Here is a 21,203-nt window from a genome sequence, read left to right as displayed (position 1 = left end):
CTTTTCCTAATAATTATCAGTTTGTTTTTCTCAAGGATCGCATATCAGTTTGTTTTCGAGGGTCGCATATAATTATGAACAATGTTTGCCATGATTTTGTTGTAATTTCTGGCTTTGCATGTCAAAATCTGCTATTTCAATAGAGTTTGCAGACTTTGTATAGACTTATTTATTTGATGAAATGATATAGCAAGTTTATATAGGGAGGGCCCAACCATCTTGATTGCTTAGGGTCACTCACTGGCATGTAGATGACAACTCTCACATTCACCGACCACTTTATAAGTTACACTTGTACACTTATTCATGCGATTACCTAATGAGCCAATCGTGTGGCAACACGGCAATGCATTAAATCATGCAGATACGGGTCAGGAGCTTCAATTAATGTTCGCATCAACCATCAAAATGGGGAAAAATGTGACGTGATAATTCCGACCATGACATTATTTTTGGTGCCAGATGGGCTGGTTTGAGTATTTCTGTAACTGCTGATCTCCTGGATTTTCACATACAGAAGTCCCTAGAGTTTACTCAGAATAATGCCTAAAACAAAAAACATCCTGTGAGTGGCAGTTCTGTGGACAGAAATGCCTTGTTGATGAGAGAGGTCAACAGAGAGTGGCCAGACTGGTTCCAGCTGACAGAAAGGCTACAGTAACTCAGATAACACAGGAGATCAGCTGTTCCAGAAATACTTAAACCAGCCCATCCAAACCACTGAGATCAAAACATTTCCCCCCATTTTGTTGGTTGATGTGAACATTAACTGAAGCTTCTGACCTATATCGGAGTAATTTTATACATTGCACTGCTGCCACACGATTGGCTGATTAGATAATCGCTTGTATAAGTAGGTGTACAGGCAGGGCCGCTGCAAGTAATTCTGGGCCCCCTGACTATATATATTGCTCTGGACCACTCACCTATTAAAATAATACAATTTTAAATTTGTCCTGGAACGTTGGGCTACTAGAATCGTTACCACCTTTCATCCCACTAGCGACGGCCCTTTGTACAGGTATACCTAATAAAGTGGTTGGTGAATGTATGATCATTATTGTGTAAACATTTGAATGCCCACAATGTTAACAGAATCCCCAAAACAGATCATTTGACTCAAGATCTTGAAAACATAAACAGGCTCAGGTGTAACAGTCTGAATTTAATAAACAAGATAGAAATACAAAGTGTTCTTGACATTTATATTTTTTTCTTAATTCACCTTTAAGTCTTATCTGTGCATATGAAACAAAAACTTTATATGGAACCACAATGCAAGATAAAGGAAAAGTGAATTATTTCAGGACATACATAAATATGTTATACAGTACATAATACATGTTAACAAATAATTAATGATTACGGTGTCCCATGCAGAAAAAAGGCTTAAGAGAACTGAATACTAAAAAACATAGATATGGAGGGAAAAGGAGAAAGAATCCAGTCTTTCAATTATGATAAAAAAAAAATTAAGGCGTACACATAAATTGACAAGGATGTCTATAAAAACAATGATCAGTACTCACTACTTACAGAAAAACAAGTATTGATAAAAACAAATAACTTGATAAATTGAAATATACTGATACAGAAATGAACAAAGTATCTAAACCTTGCAATTTGCACTATTAATGAATACAGGTATATTTTATAGTAAATGTACACGTCTTACTGATTTAGAGAGAATTTGAGGCTGAACAAGCCAGGATTATTCTGTAATACAATGATCTATTCCTGGCAATGTTGCAGTATCAGACAAGAACTGAGGTTTGGTAGTCCTCTTTAAAAAAGCACCAAGAAACAGATCCTCATCAAATTGCTGTTATCTAAAATTGTGATAATAAAAAATATATATTAAAAAAAGTTTGACCAGGTAAACTATTACCATAATTTATTATGTAATAAATAACCAACATATATATAATATAAAATTATATATATTTTGGGAATTTTAAGAAAATTTGAGAGCAACATCTTGTTCCTTTGCAAACAAACAATGGGAAATATGGCAAAAAAAAAAAAACATTGTTAATGCAGTTTCCTACATATATATGAATTGAACACAAATAAGCTTAACAAAGGACTGGTATACATGAACACAAAAGTAAATGAATGTTCTAGAGCTGCAGTGTTGTTGCCTGTTGACATCACATAAACAAATCAATCGCAGGAAGTATGATCACATATGGGTTGTGATCAAATTTGGCAAATATGATTCAATAGACCATGTGCTTTAATTCAGTAAGAGCATTTTAAATTGCTGTCCATTATTTAAATAAATCTGTTTTATCAGCTGATGTGCCGTTTTTGCTCGTAAGAATGAGTATAAACAAAACAGCTGGTACACATTCTGAAACAGAACATACAATGTTGGAAAAGATCTACATTCAAATGTGACTAAATTCACACAAGATTTCTGATTGTGAAATTCAAAGATTAGGCTTCACTTTATTCCTTTTTCAAACAGATCTGTTTGGGTGTTAGAAAGCTTTCTAACTCTACAAATAAAAACAGTTCCACCACAAATTAGGCAAATGCTATTAGATTATAAAATATTAGACTAGGTCATAATCTTAAAAAACCCATGTACACTTTTAGCTATCCATAGGTGTAAGTTAATGATCTCAAGAATGTCTCAAGGTGCTTTTGCATTGCTCATCTTAGGGGAGGGATAGAGGTAAATAACACTTTAGAGGGCATATGTTACAATGTGAACATGTATGATTCAATGACACTGATCCCATGTAACACTTCTTCTGTTACATCATGACACAACCCAACTTAATGGGCATTGTCATGCTGGAATGATGCCATTTAAATAAATCAATGACAAAAAAAGGACACTTTCTCCTCTAAACATTGTGATTGGAAGGGAGATATACTATAGATTCCCATGGCATTGCACAATAAAGGCCTTGTCACACAAAAAAGAAACTTAAGTAAAACATCTATGATGCATTTAACACAACTATATATTTTAAAGATTAAAATATGAGAGGGAGATTCTCACAATTCCTCAAATTTGAGTTTGAAATCCTAGTTCTGCTTGAAAATGTACCTTTCCATCTGATGCCACATCAAAACTAAAACACTGTTTTTCATTTTTTTTTATCCATGACCTCATTTTTCTACTAAAAGCATAAAAGGAGTGAAGGTGGAAGAACTGTCACATCCACAGTCAAATCAAATGCACAATTCTGTTAGGAGGCAAAGTGGAGAAGGAAACCAACAAACAGCCGTCTTACTTTCTAAAACAAAAGGTAGAACTCTTGTAGCTGCCCAAGTCGAGAAATTTGCTCCCATTCTGAAAAGATTCATTGTACAACCAGGCTGAAAAAGTGCTTCAAGGTTATCTTTGGAAGTCTCCCTTACAAACCTATGAAATAAAACATTTAAATGAGGTTCTACAGTATTTTTGGAATACTCAATCAAATCCTTATTTAGACTGGTGTCTGTTGACGCTGCCATAAACCATTCAATTCTGACAGCAGTTGCGGAGTCGGTGGCCTGTAGGCTCAGTTTCACTAAACAGCTTAAAGGGAAAAGACAATGGCAGACACAAATGTCCTCCGAAGTCTACACTGCTGGGCACCAACTCTTTTTTTCTTAACGGTAGACCAGCACAGTGCACAAAATACCATTTAAATGGAAGAAAAAGCAGCAGGAGAAAGCTCAAATAAGTGAAATACGTATGGGGATGCTTGGAGATTCGGTTGTCTGTGGGGAACGGTGACTGACAAGATGCTCAACCACGGTGTGTTTGGACATGTGCTTCATAAGGTATGTCTCCTGAAAAACAAGTCAGGAAATATGAGTGTCATAATATAGATATAAGATCTGACTGTAAAGGGATAGTTCACCAAAAATGAAAACTTTTACTCACCCTCATGAGGTTTCAGACCCATTTGACTTACTATGTTAGCCTCAGTTATCATTCACTTTCAATGTATGGAAAAAAGGCGCAGATGAAAGTGAATGGTGACGGAGGGTAACATTCTGCTTAACATCTACTTTTGTATTCCATGGAAGCAAGTCATGCGGGGTTGGAACAACATTAGGCTGAGTAATTGATGACAGAATTGTGATTTTTGGGTGAACTATCCCTTTAAGAAAAGGGAACTGTTTCTGATATGTGTCTTGAAGGCGGTCTGTACTTACTGAGGTGTATGCACGACCACACATGCTGCAACAGTAAGATTTAGCATTTTTGACGGCATGTGCGGAGAGATGAATCTGTAAGGAGGATGAGTCCATGTAGGCCCGATAGCAGTTCGGACATTTGAATGGCTTGTCTTTGTTATGTTGTCTCTGGTGAGACTGAACAGGGAAAAGAATGAGGAACAGAAAGCTTTACACTTGTGAAGACTCATTATCGGATATAAAACATCATGGCACTATATACAGTGTGCCCCAAAAAGTACAACCCTAATTCCAAAGTATTTGGGACAGTATGCAAAATGACATTAAAAACACTGTGATTTGTAAATTATATTCACCCTTTACTGTATTGAAAGCACCAAAACTAAACATTATATGATAGTGCATAGTCACATGACAGAGTTTGCCCCAATCGTTAGCCTGTGTTAATCATTACAACAGTATTCAAATCCAATTTATTGTATGTGATTATGGATTCATCTTTACAGCATATAGAGCCGATCTGCAAACGTGACACTTCCAGAAATGCCAACACAAACATCTTGTGCACATTGAACAGATGAATGGCCACTGTTTGCGATTAATTTAATCGCAGTATCCATCCGTTTATTTATTAAAGTTACTTTTCCACCCCATTCAAAATAATAGACAGCAGTCTTGGAATTAGCCCACAGTACAAAAAAACATAATTTATGTGCACAAAGATGTTTTTAATTAAGAATAAATACATAATACTTGGTGAAAAGCTTCAGCATGCTTCTTTTTTTTTTTTTTTTTTAACTTACAGCCCAATTCTATTAAATTATTATTTAAATTACTTTTGAAAAAATGCTGCCAAAATTATCTGTATGAAATAAAAAAATAATAATTACCAAACAAAATAAATAATATATTTTTAGACCTATATATATGTCTTTTCTTTACACAAAATTAAATTAGCTTTACCCTGTTGTGTAGATGAATAAAGTGGCTGAATGACTTTCTCAGAATATTCTGCAGTTTTTTAAGACTATAAACTATCAGAACTATTTGTGCAATGAGTTCACTTTCAGAAAACTAGTTTTGAACATTTTAAAACGTTTAAATATCTTTACCTCGGATCACAATTACTGCTTCTTCAGAAAATATTAATTTGCATTATGAAGCTAAAATAAATTTTAGATGACAATCAAGTTCATTTGGTCATTAAAAGTTGCTGGAGAAATATGCGGGACATAATGCAGTTGTGATGGCGATGCTTTAGATTAGATGATTGTTCATAATATTGAATATCAGGAATGTATCATATGTAAACCCTGATATTACACCGCATCAGTGTTTCTTTAATAGCTGTGCACACAGCATAATATTGTTGCTATTGTTTTTTTTTTTTTTTATGTACAGTCATTTAAAATCAGATGACTGCAACATGCTCCAAAAAACATTGTGACAGTCGAGTGTTTACCACTGTGAAACATCACCATTTCTTCTAATAACACTTATTAAGCATTTGGACACTGAAGACACAATTTTGTTCAATTTAGAAAGTGGAATTTTCCCCCATTCATTTATGAAGGTCTTTAGCTGCACAATTGTACGGGGTCTTCATTGCCATCTAATGCGCTTCATAATGTACCACACATTCTTACTTGGAGATGGTCAGAACTGCAGGCTGGCCAAACTAGCAACAACACTCTCTGCTTATTTGGCCAGTTTGTGGTTTGAAGTTGTCCTGCTGAAAAGGCCGGGACGTCCCTGGAAAAGATGGTGCTTGATGGCACTATATGCTGCTCCAAAATGAGTACATGCCTGTCTGCATTAATTGTGCCCTCACAGATGTGTGAGTTACCCATGGGCACTGACACACCCCTGGCCCATACAGACACTGGCTTTTGTACCTGACGCTAATAACAGCTTGGATGATCCTTTTCCTAAACGTTTTTCAAAAACGTTTTAAAATGTGGACTCTTCAGACCAAAACACAGTTCCACTGTTCTACTTTCCATCTAAGATGAGACCGAGTCCAGAGAAGTCAGCAACACTTCTGGACAGTGTTGATTAAGGGCTTCTGCTTTACATTGTGAAGTCTTAACTTGCATCTGTGGATGCAGAAGTGAGTGGTGTTGACTAACAAAGGTTTAGTAAAGTTATCCCAAGCTCATGTTCATGATATCTATTACAGATGAATTATGTTTATTAAGATAGTGATGTCTGAGGGATCAGAGATCACACACATTCAGATATGGTTTTCATCTTCCCCTTTACACACCGAGATTTGACCAGATTCCTTGAATCTTTAAACTATATTGTGCACTGTAGAGGGTGAAATGCCCAAAATCCTTCCAATTTGTCTTTGGGGAACATAGTTCTCAAAGTGCTGGATTATTTGCTGAAGCATCTGTTGGCAAATTGACAAGTATTGAATGATCCTTGCTCTTGAAGGACTATGCTGTTTTTAGAGGCTCCTTATATACTATGACATGATTGCCTCACCTGTCTAACATCTCCTGATTTCACATTACCTTGTTATTTCAACTCGTAAAATTGTTATTAGTCTTAAATTGCCCATCTCAACATTTTGCGAGCCTGTTACAATCATCCGATTTGAAATTACTGAACATAAAATAAAAAAACAATAAAATTCACAAGTTAAAACATCATATAATGTGTAGTTGTCGTGTTTTCAATTTAGCAAAGGGTGAATATAATTTAGAAATCACAACTTTTTGTTTTTATCAGCATTTTTCATACTGTCCCAACTTTTTTTTAGAATTTTTAGAATTGGGGAGTATGTGTATGATGTCAGTTCATACAGGCATCTTAGCAGAGTAACCACAAGTGTAGTTCATTACAACAGTTAACCCTTTAAGCTCTGAAATTATTTTTAAAAATGTCCTGTTTCAGTTGCCAAAATTAAAGGCTTATTACTCAACAAGAAAACAAGGAGCGTCACGTGTTTGGTAACAAAACAAAGAAAACGTTTGAGATTTTTTTTTAAAGATATATGTCATGATACATTATGAGACTCTCAGCCTAAGAAACTGCTGAAATTTTACATTATATTTCTCAGAGTAATAAGGTAGCTCAGGAAAAAAAAAAGAAGCTTTTGTTTTGTTCCCAATCATATCACCTGCACCTGAGTAAAATTTTGTGCTGATATGGCAAAGCAATCAACAGTTATAGCATTACAAATAAAATATCATAATGTCCAAAAGCCTCTTCAAACAAATAAAACATAATACTTGTACATAAGAACAAAATACACATGCAAATACAATGACTAAAGGTATGCCCTCTCTCCAAAGCATGCAGGCATGAGCAATGAGATCTCATTCAGTTCCATTCTGTGTCATTTGTGCCATCATTGTGTCTGTGTCATGTACTTGGCGCCATCTCCTGGTGGCCATACATGACGACAGTGAATGATCCTCTCTGCCCATATTTGGATGACTTCCACTTGGTTTAGCGTTCCATGATGCTGGACAACGTACTAAATCATTTCTGATAAAGTCATCTGATCCAGGAAAGGTAAAGTGCTTTTAGCGCATTGTGCTTCATGTGGATTATCTAATGATCTATGCATCTGATTACATTGTGTGTAGGATCATTTTAAAGATAATCACCTCCTCCAAGTAAAACTCTGTGATATTTTATGTTCTGTTAATTTATAAGCGAAAACGCAGAATACAAGCAACACCTGTTCACATGTAACATCTATGACAAATATATATTCTAATCTATTACTTGCTATATTTTTTCTGTGAGTAAAAAAAAATAGGCTGGTTGTATTCTACTTTTTGAGAGCTTTCCAACGACATATGACACATGACTATTTGATCAGCTTGATGTTTTTACCGATTACAATAAGATGTGCAGTGCAATATTATTACTAAATTATCAAAACACAGACAGGCCCATCTAAGCTTAAAGGGTTAACAACAAGAATGTGTCCAAACACTTTTTGTCTTCACTTTGAGCAGTGTATCTATTATTTTATAATTTCAGATTTGTTTTGTATGAAATGTTTTACTTAACTTTTATTCTACTGAAATGTTTGTGCTATCTTTCTACAAGATAAATTACACTTGGTTTGATATTTTTATTAACATTTTTAAGTGTGGTTTAAGTGTCCAAATTCTTTTTGGGGCAACATGTGCTGTATATTCATTCCTTAGTTACCCTACTGCTGTCCTCACCTGTAGGTTTGAGAGTTGTGTGAATGACTTTTCACATCCAGGATGGGCACATTTATATGGTCTATCGCCAGTATGAATCCTTAAAAACAATCGCACACACACACACACACACACACACACACACACACACACACACACACACATTAATCCTACAACTTTAAACTTGGTCCTCTAGTTTTCAATTGGACATACACTAGAGGGGTTTCTGTGTACTCTAGAGTTCTGATTACCTGGTATGCTGTTGGAGGTGTGATAGCTGGCGGAAGGAGTTCTCACAATAGGAGCAATGGTAAGGCTTGATGCCTAAGTGAATACGTAAGTGTTGTGCTAGGTACGAGGCATTGGCGAAGGACTTGGAACAATGAGGGCACTTATGGGGTTTGGCCTCCGTGTGGGACTTGGAATGAATCTGCATCTCCGACTTGTTGAAGAAAGTGAGCGGACACACTTTACACCTGTATGAAAAGCAAAAATGGAATTACTTTAGAAATATTATCCTCATTCCGCATTCTGTAGTACATTATTGCAATTAAAAGTGAAGTGTGTGGTTTTTCAATATTTATATACTTTCTTCTATCCTAGTTTAATATGCAGAGACATCTATAAGTAAGCCATTTGTAGGTTAATTTCCCCCAAAAAGTGTTTTCCCTAAAAACTCAAATCAAAACATTGCTCTGTTTTTCTGAGCAGCCTGACCAGCCCAAGGCAGTCACATTGGTTCAACCAAAGGCGTGAGTTTCAGGTAGGACTATCTGTTTGTCTAACCCATGGAAGACTTGTTTGAAAACAGTAATTATTCATTGTTGGGGCGGCTGTGGCCTGTAGAGCGGATCATCCGCTAATCGCAGGGTTGGTAGTTCGATTCTTGGCCCACACGACTCCACATGCCGAAGTGTCCTTGGGCAAGACACTGGCCAAGTTGCTCCCAATGGCAGGCTAGAGCCTTGCATGGCAGCTCTGCCGCCATTGGTGTATGAGTGTGAATGTGTGTGTGAATTAGGGTTGCAGCGGTATACCGGTTTTACAGTATACCACGGTATACCACGCTAATGATCTGCTCTTCTCTCTGGCATGCTCGTGCAACAACTGGGCTTCCCTCGAAGGAGCGCAGACATCAAAACTGTGACCAATTTCAATTCTAGTGAGACTTTTTTAGTTTAAAGTGTTACGGAGACCGTCAAGTCGAACCTCTCAAACAGTAGCAGCCCTGACATGACAAACAGCACTGAGGAGGAAAAGAGCCACACTGTGCTCTGCGCCAAACAAACAAAAAAAAAATAATTACACACCATCACCTTTACAAATTTACTTCAGGATTTTACATGAGTAAAAGTAACTGTTCTATTTTGTTAGTAGTTTCATATGAAATAATCTAAAGGTAGAATCTATTAGATAGTTATTAATAAACAGTGGTTAAAATTTCAAGATGTGTTTCAACTAGTATTTATTTTTCATAAATTCTGTAATTTATTATTATATTACTATTATAGTAATATAAAGACTAGCACACTGACCTAACCATGATAATGAGGAGCCTTTCCTTCTGTGTAATATGTGTATAAATATTTAATATTAGGTAAAAAAATGGGATAATAATGGGCTCATATAAGTAAATATATTCTTCAATTTTTAAAAGGGGGGAGAGAAAACGTCCAGTAGATTCCTGTAAATCAACAACAAAAATAATGTCACTTGATGCATGTCCTTGTACTAGAAAACCATGAACAAAACTATACAACATAAAAGGAAATGCGACCCAGGATACATTAAATACAGGTTATGTTTGATCTATGGCAGGTCGACACTTGATTTAGAATGTAAAATCTGTCCTGAAGCAAAACCAGTTGAGAACCACTGAGTTAAAGATACAGACAGGAGCAGTCTGACCTCAATGTCATCTACAGTATATATTAACTGTTAATAATCAGAGGACATTACTTTAAAAGCTCACACAGCTGATGTTATTTTTCATTTAGTAGTTAAATTTAACATGCTATGCTAACATGCTTTAGTTATATAACATATTATAGTTACATGCTATTTTTTATCATGTTTATAATTCTGTTTATTATAATTCTGTTAGCTTTCTTATTTATTCTATTTTCAAAAGGGAGAATTTTTTTACACATACTTCAATAAAATAAATGGTTTCAAGTTTCAATTATAATAAAGTGTTTGCTCAAAAATAAATAAACAACCCTTCTGTTTTCACTGATAATAGTGTGTAATACCGTGTACCTTGATACTGTGAAACCATGATATTTCCTGATACGGTTATCATACTGTGAAAATCTCATACCGTTGCAACCCTAGTGTGAATGGGTGAATGGGACACAGTTTAAAGCGCTTTGGTAAACTCTCAGGTTAAAAAGGCGCTATATAAGTGCAGACCATTTACTATTTATTTCACAGTTCCATTTGGTGCTGCTACTGGGGCCGAAATGGCACACATCACCTTTAATATTTTGTTTGGTATAAGAGTTTGATGGTAATAAATGCTCAAATTCATTAATAATGGTGGGTTCAGACCTGTATGTTTTTCCCTCTTTGGCGATAGTAACTGCCTGGTCAGGGCCTGAGGCCAGCAGAGGGTATGGCAGCACCAGCAAGGGGCCAGTATTGTTCTCTGCTTTAATCTTCTTGCGACCACGTGGAGCTTTAGGATGAGGTCCCAGCATCCCCACCAGGCCTCCACTTTTAACCGGCTCAATGCCAGGGCCGCTGGCCAGGCCGGAAATAGTGTTTAAAGAAGGTGCACCACCCAAGCGATTCTGACTGCTGGATGTTGGGGTGGTGGGTGTTATCGCTTCAGAGGTGTTGTGGCTGTCTGTGCGGGATGACAGTGCAAGACCTGTTTTTGGAAAAGTATAGGTACAAGAATTGCAATTGTTATTGCAATTTAACTATTGCACATGTAAACTAAATATCACATCTGTGATTGTCTTCTACCTGAGCGATGGTTCACTCTGTTGGCTTGCTCCACTGCTTGTCGCATATGCCAGTCTTCCCATAACCCCTTTGCCTTTACTGTAGACTTGTCATCTATGTTCAGCTCTGAATTTATTTAAGAAAAGAGCAGCTAGTCACTACAGTCAGTAAATCATTTTAGCATTATAAAACGTACAGTATATGTGTGTTTCTTTAACTTAAGGCACTTTTAGCACTGTGGACTTCAAGAAAGTAAAGTTTTGTTAAAACATTTCACACTTTCACTAATTATAGTTTGTGTAGTAACAATGTCCAACAGTGTATGTACATGCATCACAGGAGATTTATGTCATTTATTTCCCCCCAAAATCATGTAAATTCCCTCCACGTTGTAATTTTCACCACATTTCAAATTCTGAACTGTGTTTTATGGTATTCTGTGATGGAGATGATGGTGATGGTAATTACATTTTTAATGTTTTTTAAATAAAACAGACTTGCTAACGCTACTTTCGTAGCTAACATTTTATGTATCATAAATAGCAATAATTAAATCATGTTTCACACTTTTTTGCATAATTCTGCAAAAATACAGCTTGATGGGAAATACTGACACTTATGTCGACTTAATAAAGTTAAAGAATAAACTCAGTGTACTAAGCCAAATTGTTTGGAGGGGTGGAAATGACGGCAAAACTGCAGGACAGTATACATTTTTTAAAAGTTTACAGAAATAATTCGCACAAAAAATATTGAAAGGATTTATGTTTATTTCACACTTTGTGTAGATTACTGTAGTTTTAGATATATAATAATTTTTATAATGGATTTTCGTAGTTTACTGTGACGAGACTAAAATAGGAAAATATGTACCTGAAAGGCATTTGAAATGTAACAAAATTAAATGATGAAGGACTGGTAAAAAGTTTCCAAGTCAGTTTTAATGTGACCATCAAAAAGAAAAAAAAAAGTTGAAATCTGTTTGTTTTAATAAAAATCAACCCCTGGGACATAAAAGGTACACAAAGTTGAAGAACCACCTATATATGCAGTTGAGGTCAGAAGTTTACATACACTTTGGTTGAAGTCATTAAAACACATTTTTTAACCACTCCACAGATTTCATATTAGCAAACTAAAGTTTTGGCAAGTCATTTAGGACATCTACTTTGTGCATGACACAATTCATTTTTCCAACAGTTGTTTACAGACAGATTGTTTCCCTTTTAATGGACTATATCACAATTTGAGTGGGTCAGAAGTTTACATACACTAAGTTAACTGTGCCTTTAAGTAGCTTAGAAAATTCCAAAACATTATGTCAAGCCTTTAGACAATTAGCTTCTGATAGGAGGTGTGGTGCACTGAATTGGAGGTGTACCTGTGGATGTATTTTAAGGCCTACCTTCAAACTCAGTGCCTCTTTGCTTGACATTATGGGAAAATCAAAAGAAATCAGCCAAGACCTCAGAAAAAAAACCCTTTATGGACCTCCACAAGTCTGGTTCACCCTTAGGAGCAGTACCACGTTCATCTGTACAAACAATAGTAAGCAAGTATAAACACCATTGGACCACGCAGCCCTCAAGAAGGAGACGCATTCTGTCTCCTAGAGATGAACATAGTTTGGAGCAAAATTTGCAAATCAATCCCAGAACAACAGCAAAGGACCTTATGAAGACACTGGAGGAAACCGGTAGACAAGTATCTATATCCACAGTAAAATGAATCCTATATCCACATAAGGCTGCTCAGCAAGGAAGAAGCCACTGCTCCAAAACTGCCATATAAAAGCTGCAGTTTGCAAGTGTACATGGGGACAAAGATCTTACTTTTTGGAGAAATGTCTCTGGTCTGATGAAACAAAAATTGAACTGTTTGGCCATAATGACCATCGTTATGTTTGGAGGAAAAAGGGTGAGGCTTGTAAGCCAAAGAACAACCATCCCAAACGTGAAGAACGGGGGTGGCAGCATATGCGTATATATTGAAGCTACATCTCAAGACATCAGCCAGGAAGTTAAACCTCATTGTAAATGGGTCTTCCAAATGGACAATGACCCTAGGCATACCTCCAAAATTGTGGCAAAATGGCTTAAGGACAACAAAGTCAAGGTATTGGAGTTGCCATCACAAATCTCTGACCTCAATCCGATAGAAAATTTGTGGGCAGAACTGAAAAAGCGTATGTGAGCAAGAAGGTCTACAAATCTGACTCAGTTACACCAGTTCTGTCCGGAGGAATGGGCCACAATTCCAGCAACTTATTGTGAGAAGCTTGTGGAAGGCTACCCAAAATATTTTACCCAAGTTAAACAATTTAAAGGCAATACTACCAAATACTAACACAGTGTATGTAAACTTTTGACCCACTAGGAATGTAAATAAAATAAAAGCTGAAATAAATCGTTCTCTCTACTATTATTCTGACATTTCACATTCTTAAAATATAGTGATCCTAACTGACTTAAGACAGGAAATGTTCTCTACGATTAAATGTCATGAATTGTGAAAAACTGAGTTTAAGGCATAAGGTGTATGTAAACTTCTGACTTCAACTGTACATTAATATTAATAAAATGTACAATACATTACAGTGAAGCATTAAATGCATATCTTCTCAGCATTAAACTTGGTCTGAAGTCAACATGAAACCCTGTTTGTAACCCATTTTACTTCTGAAATGTTAAGTAGTTCCAAGTGAAACAGGATATTCAGCAAGAAAAAACTTGATTGGAACATAAAAGTGGGCATTCCAGACCAGAATGCAAGTTTGCTAAAACAATGCCTAGTTATTTGACCATTGGATAACATTACCCAACAGCCAAACAGCCTAGGTTACTTTAGCATAAAAGGAAAGTCATTGCAGAGGAAGAAAAAGTTATTACATTTTGATTTAAGTTTACAAAATCAATTATTTTTTATTTTTTTGGAAAAACATGCTGGCGGATCGTTCACAATAAGACCAGAAATATGTGAAGTTCTTCATGATAATGGCCTGCAGGGATATCAATACCTGAAATGGTGCTGGATGCTGGGCGAGTTTGCAGGGCAATGTCAGGCTGAGAGGAGTTGTGGGCCTGAAGACCAGGCATCTGCTGCAGTTTGTGGATGGACATAAAATTTTGCCCACCTTCTGATGGCAATGAGGCCACGAGCAGGGTCTGCTGAGAGGAGACAGTAGTGGGTGGCAAATGCGGAGGTCGTATCTTTTCTGCCATCAGCTGCTCTTTGATCTTGTCGATAAGCACCAGGTTATCCAGCTGTAAAAGTAATTTATTATGTTTGAATGAGGATATGGACATCATGTGATTTGACACACTCTACCAAGAGAGCAGAATCTGAGGCAAGTTTGATGGAAACTTTTTTAAGGTTTCGGTGTGCGATAGGGGAGACCACATTTGTTCGTACAAATATTTGGAAACATGCCATTTGTCTTGCATTCTGACCTACTTTCAACTACACACACACACACACACACACACGCACACGCACATACACACACACACACACACACACACACACAAAATAGCTAACAAATACCAAATTTAATAAAATTGTTAATCATTAAATTCCACACCATTTCACAATGTAATCAGTTTGTACAGTACATAAAGTTTACATTTTTAATTGTATAATCTTGTTGTGTCCTGCTAAAGCACAATTTACAAGATTTCACTTTCACTTAAACAGAGAAGCACTTTTGCATATTAATGAGTAGTACTATGCTTTTTGTCGTTTAAATAATGTCTTTTTGTTTACCAGTCTTTAACATCCTTTAAACAGCAGTCAGAGGGGTTAAAGAGATAGTTTACCCCAAAATGTTTATTTTCTCATTATTTACTCACCCTCATGTCACCCCAGATGTGTATGACTTTCTTCTGCAGAACACAAACAAAGATTTTTAGAAGAATATTTCAGCTCTGTAAGTCCATACAATGCAAGTGAATTGTGACCAGACCTTTGAAGCGATATGATAGGTGTGGGTGAGAAACAGATCAATATTTAAGTCCTTTTTTTACCTTATATCTACACATTCACTTTCAAAATGTAAAATAATGTAAAAGTTTAAGTGGAGATATACAGTGAAAAAAGACCTAAATATTGATGTTTCTCACCCACACCTATCATATCACGTCTGAAAACATTGAATAAACCACTGAGTCTTATGGATTACTTTTATACTGTCTTTATGTGATTTTTGGAGCTTCAAAGGTCTGGTCACCATTCACTTGCCTTGTGAGGACCAACAAAGCTGAGATATTCTTCTAAAAATCTTTGTTTGTGTTCAGCAGAAGAAAGAAAGTCAAAGACATCTGGGATGACATGAGGGTGTACAAATGATGAGAACATTTACATTTTTGGGTGAACTTTCCCTCCAAGAAAAACAGCTATTGACAAACTAGTCATGTGTCAAAGTAACCATAACAAATACAGTTGAAGTCAGAAGTTTACATACACTTAGGTTGAAGTCATTCAAACTATTTTTTTTAACCAATCCACAAATTTAATATCAGCAAACTGTAGTTTTGGCAAGTCATTTAGGACATCTACTTTGTGCATGACACAATAAATTTTTCCAACAGTTGTTTACAGATAGATTTTTTCACTTTTAATTGATTAAATCGCAATTAAAGAGGGTCAGAAGTTTACATACACCAAGTTAACTGAGCCTTTAAGCAGCTTTCACATACTAGCAATTCGTCAGGCCTTTAGACAATTAGATTCTGATAGGAGGTGTACTGTACTTATATTTTATAAATTTTAAGGCCTACCTTCAAACTCAGTGCCTTTTTGCTTGACATCATGGGAAAAATCAAAAGAAATTAGCCATCATACCACTCAGGAAGGAGACGCATTCTGTCTCCTAGAGTTGAACATAGTTTGGTGCGAAAAGTGCAAATCAATCCCAGAACAACAGCAAAGGCTCTTGTGAAGATGCTGGAGGAAATAGGTAGACAAGTATCTACAGTTGGCAAGTGCACATGGAGACAAAGATCTTACTTTTTGGAGAAATGTCCTCTGGTCTAATGAAACAAAAATTGAACTGTTTGGCCATAATGACCATCATTATGTTTGGAGGAAAAAGGGTGAGGCTTGCAAGCCGAAGAACACCATCCCAAACGTGAAGCATGGGGTGACAGCATCATGTTGTGGGGGTGCTTTGCTGCAGGTACACTGGTGCACTTCACAAAAAAGATGGCATCATAAGGAAAGAAAATTATGTGGATATATTGAAGCAACATCTCATGACATCAGCCAGGAACAATGACCCCAAGCATACCTCCAAAGATGTGGCAAAATGGCTTAAGGACAACAAAGTCAAGATATTGTAGTGGCCATCACAAAGCCCTGACCTCAATCCGACAGAAAATTTGTGGGCAGAACTGAAAAAGCATGTGCGAGCAAGGAGGCCTACAAACCTGACTCAGTTACACCAGTTCTGTCCGGAGGAATGGGCCACAATTCCAGCAACTTATTGTAAGAAGCTTGTGGAAGGCTACCCAAAATATTTTACCCAAGTTAAACAATTTAAAGGCAATACTACCAAATACTAACAAAGTGTATGTAAACTTCTGACCCACTGGGAATGTGATGAAAGAAATAAAAGCTGAAATAAATCGTTCTCTCTACTATTATTCTGACATTTCACATTCTTAAAATATAGTGATCCTAACTGACCTAAGACAGGGAATGTTCTCTACGATTAAATGTCATGAATTGTGAAAAACTGAGTTTAAATGTATTTGGCTAAAGTGAATGTAAACTTCTGACTTCAACTATATATTTCCCCCACTAAAGAACCCTAATGCAGATCATCTTTTAAGAACAGAATACTCACTTGAGAAGGCATAGAGGGTGGTGGTGGCCAGAAATATGGATTATTGAATCGAGGCTCTGCCATCCTTATAATAAAAACAGAGTAAGTGTCAAATCTCACACATATCTACAGTAAATCACTTAAAAATCACACAAAACAAAACTTCTCTTTAGGCTTACATCTAGGCATTTAGGGGTTTACAGGGTCTGACACAGTTCTGAATAATGTTTGTCTGACTAATAACAAAAATATATCATGCTTATTTTGGTTTTGTATCACTAGTACTTGGAATTTATCTAAAAATACACACACTTGTGAGGCTTGTAAAACAATATTCATACAGGAATGTAAATTGTACATATATAAACCTCTCAAACTTACTTGAAATTCTGATTAGCTTGTTGATAGAGTCACAGTTTTATTGGTGCTATTAAACATACCATTAATAAAAGGAATTTTGAATATACCGCACAATCATAAATTTTTTTTATATTTTATTTGATAGTTATTTATTGATTTACTGGGTTTGGGTTTTAAATCCACATAGGATGACCAATTTGTTGACTTAAATTATATAATATTAGGGCTGGGCGATATGGCAACAAATATTATCGCAATATTCTTTTTCATATCATTCGATATCGATATTTATCACGCTACTGAATCACATTTGCTAATTTTTTTGAATTTCCAAAAAAGAAGAGAAAACAAAATCCTAAACAGTCTAAATAGTCTTTACAAAACTGCATTGGGGGCCCAGACAATGCAGTGGTGTCTGAGGGACCTTCTATGAAATATTACAATATCATTAATATTTATCAATAATTATCAATTGAGTGCAGTTGGATATGAATGTTATAAGATGATTGGTTCATTTTGAATCATAATGAAGTTATATATTTTTTTTTTACATTCAAATTAATTTCATATTTTTTTTACAAACAGATATCCAAGTATGGGGGCATAGAAGCCCTTGTGACTTGAGGAATGATACTGTATGGGGGTTCAGTGGTATCTCCAGAGAGAAACTTTTGAAAATGTAAAAGTCTGAATGGACTATTTTTCTATTTTCATTAAAGTGAGAAAGACTAGGCAAAAACCAATAATTGTTTTGTCTTTCATCCTTGTCAGAGATTATGAAATCTGAATAATTTTACAAAATTAGAATTAGAATTATATTTCCACTGACGCGGAAAAAATCCGCACAAAGCCACTCCCAACGCCAGGGAACCGCTTGCCCCTCGCTGCTGTCAATTTTACAATCCACCTCGCGAGCTTGACGCTCGGCTTCCATAGGAAGAAATTGAAACTCACATTCGCTCAGCACACGCTAGTGGAAACATACGACAAGAAAGACAAACTGCTAGTGTTTTTAGCAACGCGCATGTCTAGATGTAGAACACAGGCTAAATATCAAAAATGACTTAAGCTTATCGTCGATATCATGTTTTTTTATCGCGATAAATATTGATATCTTTTTATCGCCCAGCCCTATATCATAAACTCTAGATCTACTTATGATTTCCCCAAGAAGATCCCATTAAAACATTTGACATGTAAAGTAGCCATTAGCCTCCTTCACACATACAGCATTTTCCAGAAAATCTCCTACATTTTTCAAATTAGAGGTCATGTGTAAACACCCCCCTTTTGAAAATACTGGTACATTTTTTCTGGCAATTTCTCTTATTGAGAAGTCATTAGTACATGTAAATGTCCATTTTGATGTGTGAACAGGGCATATGGTACGTTTACCAGAAAAGACAACCCCAAATTTTCCTGTAATTTACCTGGTTGCATGTGTGAAAAGGGCTATAGTTTCCGGGAAAATGACAGTTGCTACAGTTATTGTTACAACTATAAAACTATAATAAATATGGTCTCCTTTACAAAAATGTTAGAAACTTTCAGAATCTCTATAATTTTGTTTAATAGGTAACACTTAATAATAATGTTCCATTTGTTAATCATTAGCTTATTAAATGCATTAGGTATCATAAACTAATAATAAACACTATTTTACAATATTAATCTTGATTAATGTTAATCTTTAAAATGTACGTAATTCTTCATTCATCTTATAGCCATTTTTAGTCATTTAGCAGACACTTTTATCTAAAGCTACAATGTTTTACAACAGTTCGTCTCAGTCCTCGAAATTGATATACAGTATAACGGCACTGCATCACTTCAATATTTGTATCACTCCACTTCTCCACGTTTGTGGCCTGTCAGTGGTGATGGGATCATTAACAATTTCTGCAGATTGCATATTTATGCCAGTAAGTGGCGACAAACGTGCATCATTTATGCTATGAGTTGCTCACCACGGAAACAATGGAAGTGAAGGAGGACGTTTGTTTGCTTAAAAGATTCATTCAAAAACAAGAATTCATGTTAAAGAATACAACTTATTGTAAATTGTTACATTTAACTTATTGTTATGGAGTTTTTATGACAGTGGTTTTTATTGCAGTATTAATAACTGTTGTAACTGACATTTTGGCGGAAACTATGATCGAGTCATCATCAGCTCAACTCAAGTGTCAAGAATTCTAATATTAGCCAAGCCCTCAAAACTGTGACTTAAGTTTGACTCCAGTCCAAATTATGATGTAGTTATGACTAAACATCAATATTTACGACACTTCGTTGCACCCAGAGCAAGCAAATGTATAATAAATCAGCAGAGGTTTTGCAATTCAACTCATAAACCTCTTCTGCCATTACATTCCCTTGCACTGTATATAACAGATTTGTATTTAGTTTTGCACTACGTATGTGTATGTATGCATGTATGTGTGTATATATATATATATATATATATATATACACACACACCACACACACACACACACATACATATGTCTTATTATGTGTTCTATGTATAGTTTATTTTCTATTCAATTTTTATGATTATTTTATTATCTATGTCCTGTTGCTGTTTTGTATTGTTGTGCACTAAGCTCCTCTCACCAAGACAAATTCCTTGTATGTGTAAGCATACTTGGCAATAAAGATAATTCTGATAAACGTTTCTAAACCTTCCAGCATTTGTGAGTTTATAGATCCGTTAAACCACACGTCAGATCTTAAACTAGAAAAATCCTAAAGCCTCTTAGAGCAAAACCACAGTCACAAAACGGTTCTGCTTTCCCCTGCAGCTGCATTATGAGCAATGCTTTTAGCTTTGCATCAACTGATCGGAAAGAAACCCAAAGCCTCCAATTAATCCTTGCACAGTTAAACCAAAAAAATCAGACAAAAGAAAAAAAAATGGCAGCCTGTTATATTTTCATAAGGAAGGACGCCATATTCTGCAGACCCCAAAAATGTATACTCGGACCGATTTTTTAAATTATTTTTTTATCATAGGGAAACGGATCGATCTACGAGATGTTTGTGGTTATATTAGGTGTGTGTTTGTTAACGAAGAATAGCACCTTTGAATTGCCCCCTTGAAAAAAAGGATACTTCCTACAATCATGCCGTGCAAAAATTGTCTTATAATTGGCGAAACGCGCTGTGTAATTTCCCAACTGCATTATAACAACGCTACAATGAATACACACTTAAACTTTATACAATGCATTCACATAATGCAATTAATGGCGTTATATTTGGCTTTTGGCGACCTGTGGTAGATCAAAGGCGATAAATCGCCGCCCGTCAAGCAGTTATGTGTCGTACAATGCCGTAACGACAGCTCGGTGTGGGCAAAAGGAAAAAAGATTTGAAAGCACAAACCTTTTTGCGCGTGTTTTTCCTAGCTGGAGAAGCTTTCATAAAGCAGTGAAGATGCTGGATGTTCTCTCTATGCGCCTCCAGATAGCACAGCTTCCGGGTCAGCCTGTTTACTTCTGGGTGCTGTTCACCAAAATCTCTAATTTTTGCTTGGAGATCACAAGTTTTTTAAATTTTTTTTTTTTTTTTTTATTGCTTGAACAACAGTTACAAATAATAATAATAATAATAATAAAATAAAAGGGCCAGGGTCAAGTATACAAAAATATATAAGATACAAAAAACGGTATAATAAACCAAACAGACGTTAAAAGGCTTTGACAATTCACAAAATCATAAATGTGTTCAATAAATGAATGGTTTTAACAGCTTTT

General features: G+C 35.8%; 1 protein-coding gene across 1 annotated transcript; it reads right to left on the bottom strand.

Annotated features, from left to right (window-relative positions):
• Positions 1-1,159: 1,159 nt before the first annotated feature.
• On the bottom strand, positions 1,160-20,951 carry znf362b (zinc finger protein 362b). The gene is made up of 9 exons (XM_052091574.1): positions 20,833-20,951; positions 17,107-17,170; positions 14,281-14,527; positions 11,286-11,390; positions 10,866-11,187; positions 8,567-8,791; positions 8,337-8,415; positions 4,162-4,320; positions 1,160-3,792 (listed from the first exon to the last, which is right to left on the bottom strand). The coding sequence occupies exons 2-9, from the start codon at positions 17,167-17,169 to the stop codon at positions 3,676-3,678; spliced, it is 1,317 nt and encodes a 438-aa protein (XP_051947534.1). The 5' UTR covers position 17,170; positions 20,833-20,951; the 3' UTR covers positions 1,160-3,675.
• Positions 20,952-21,203: the final 252 nt, after the last annotated feature.

Source organism: Xyrauchen texanus, chromosome 25, assembly GCF_025860055.1.
Source record: "Xyrauchen texanus isolate HMW12.3.18 chromosome 25, RBS_HiC_50CHRs, whole genome shotgun sequence".
Taxonomy (NCBI): Eukaryota; Metazoa; Chordata; class Actinopteri; order Cypriniformes; family Catostomidae; genus Xyrauchen; species Xyrauchen texanus.
The sequence above is the reverse complement of the archived record's forward strand: the minus strand, read 5'-3'. Positions and strand labels throughout refer to the sequence as shown.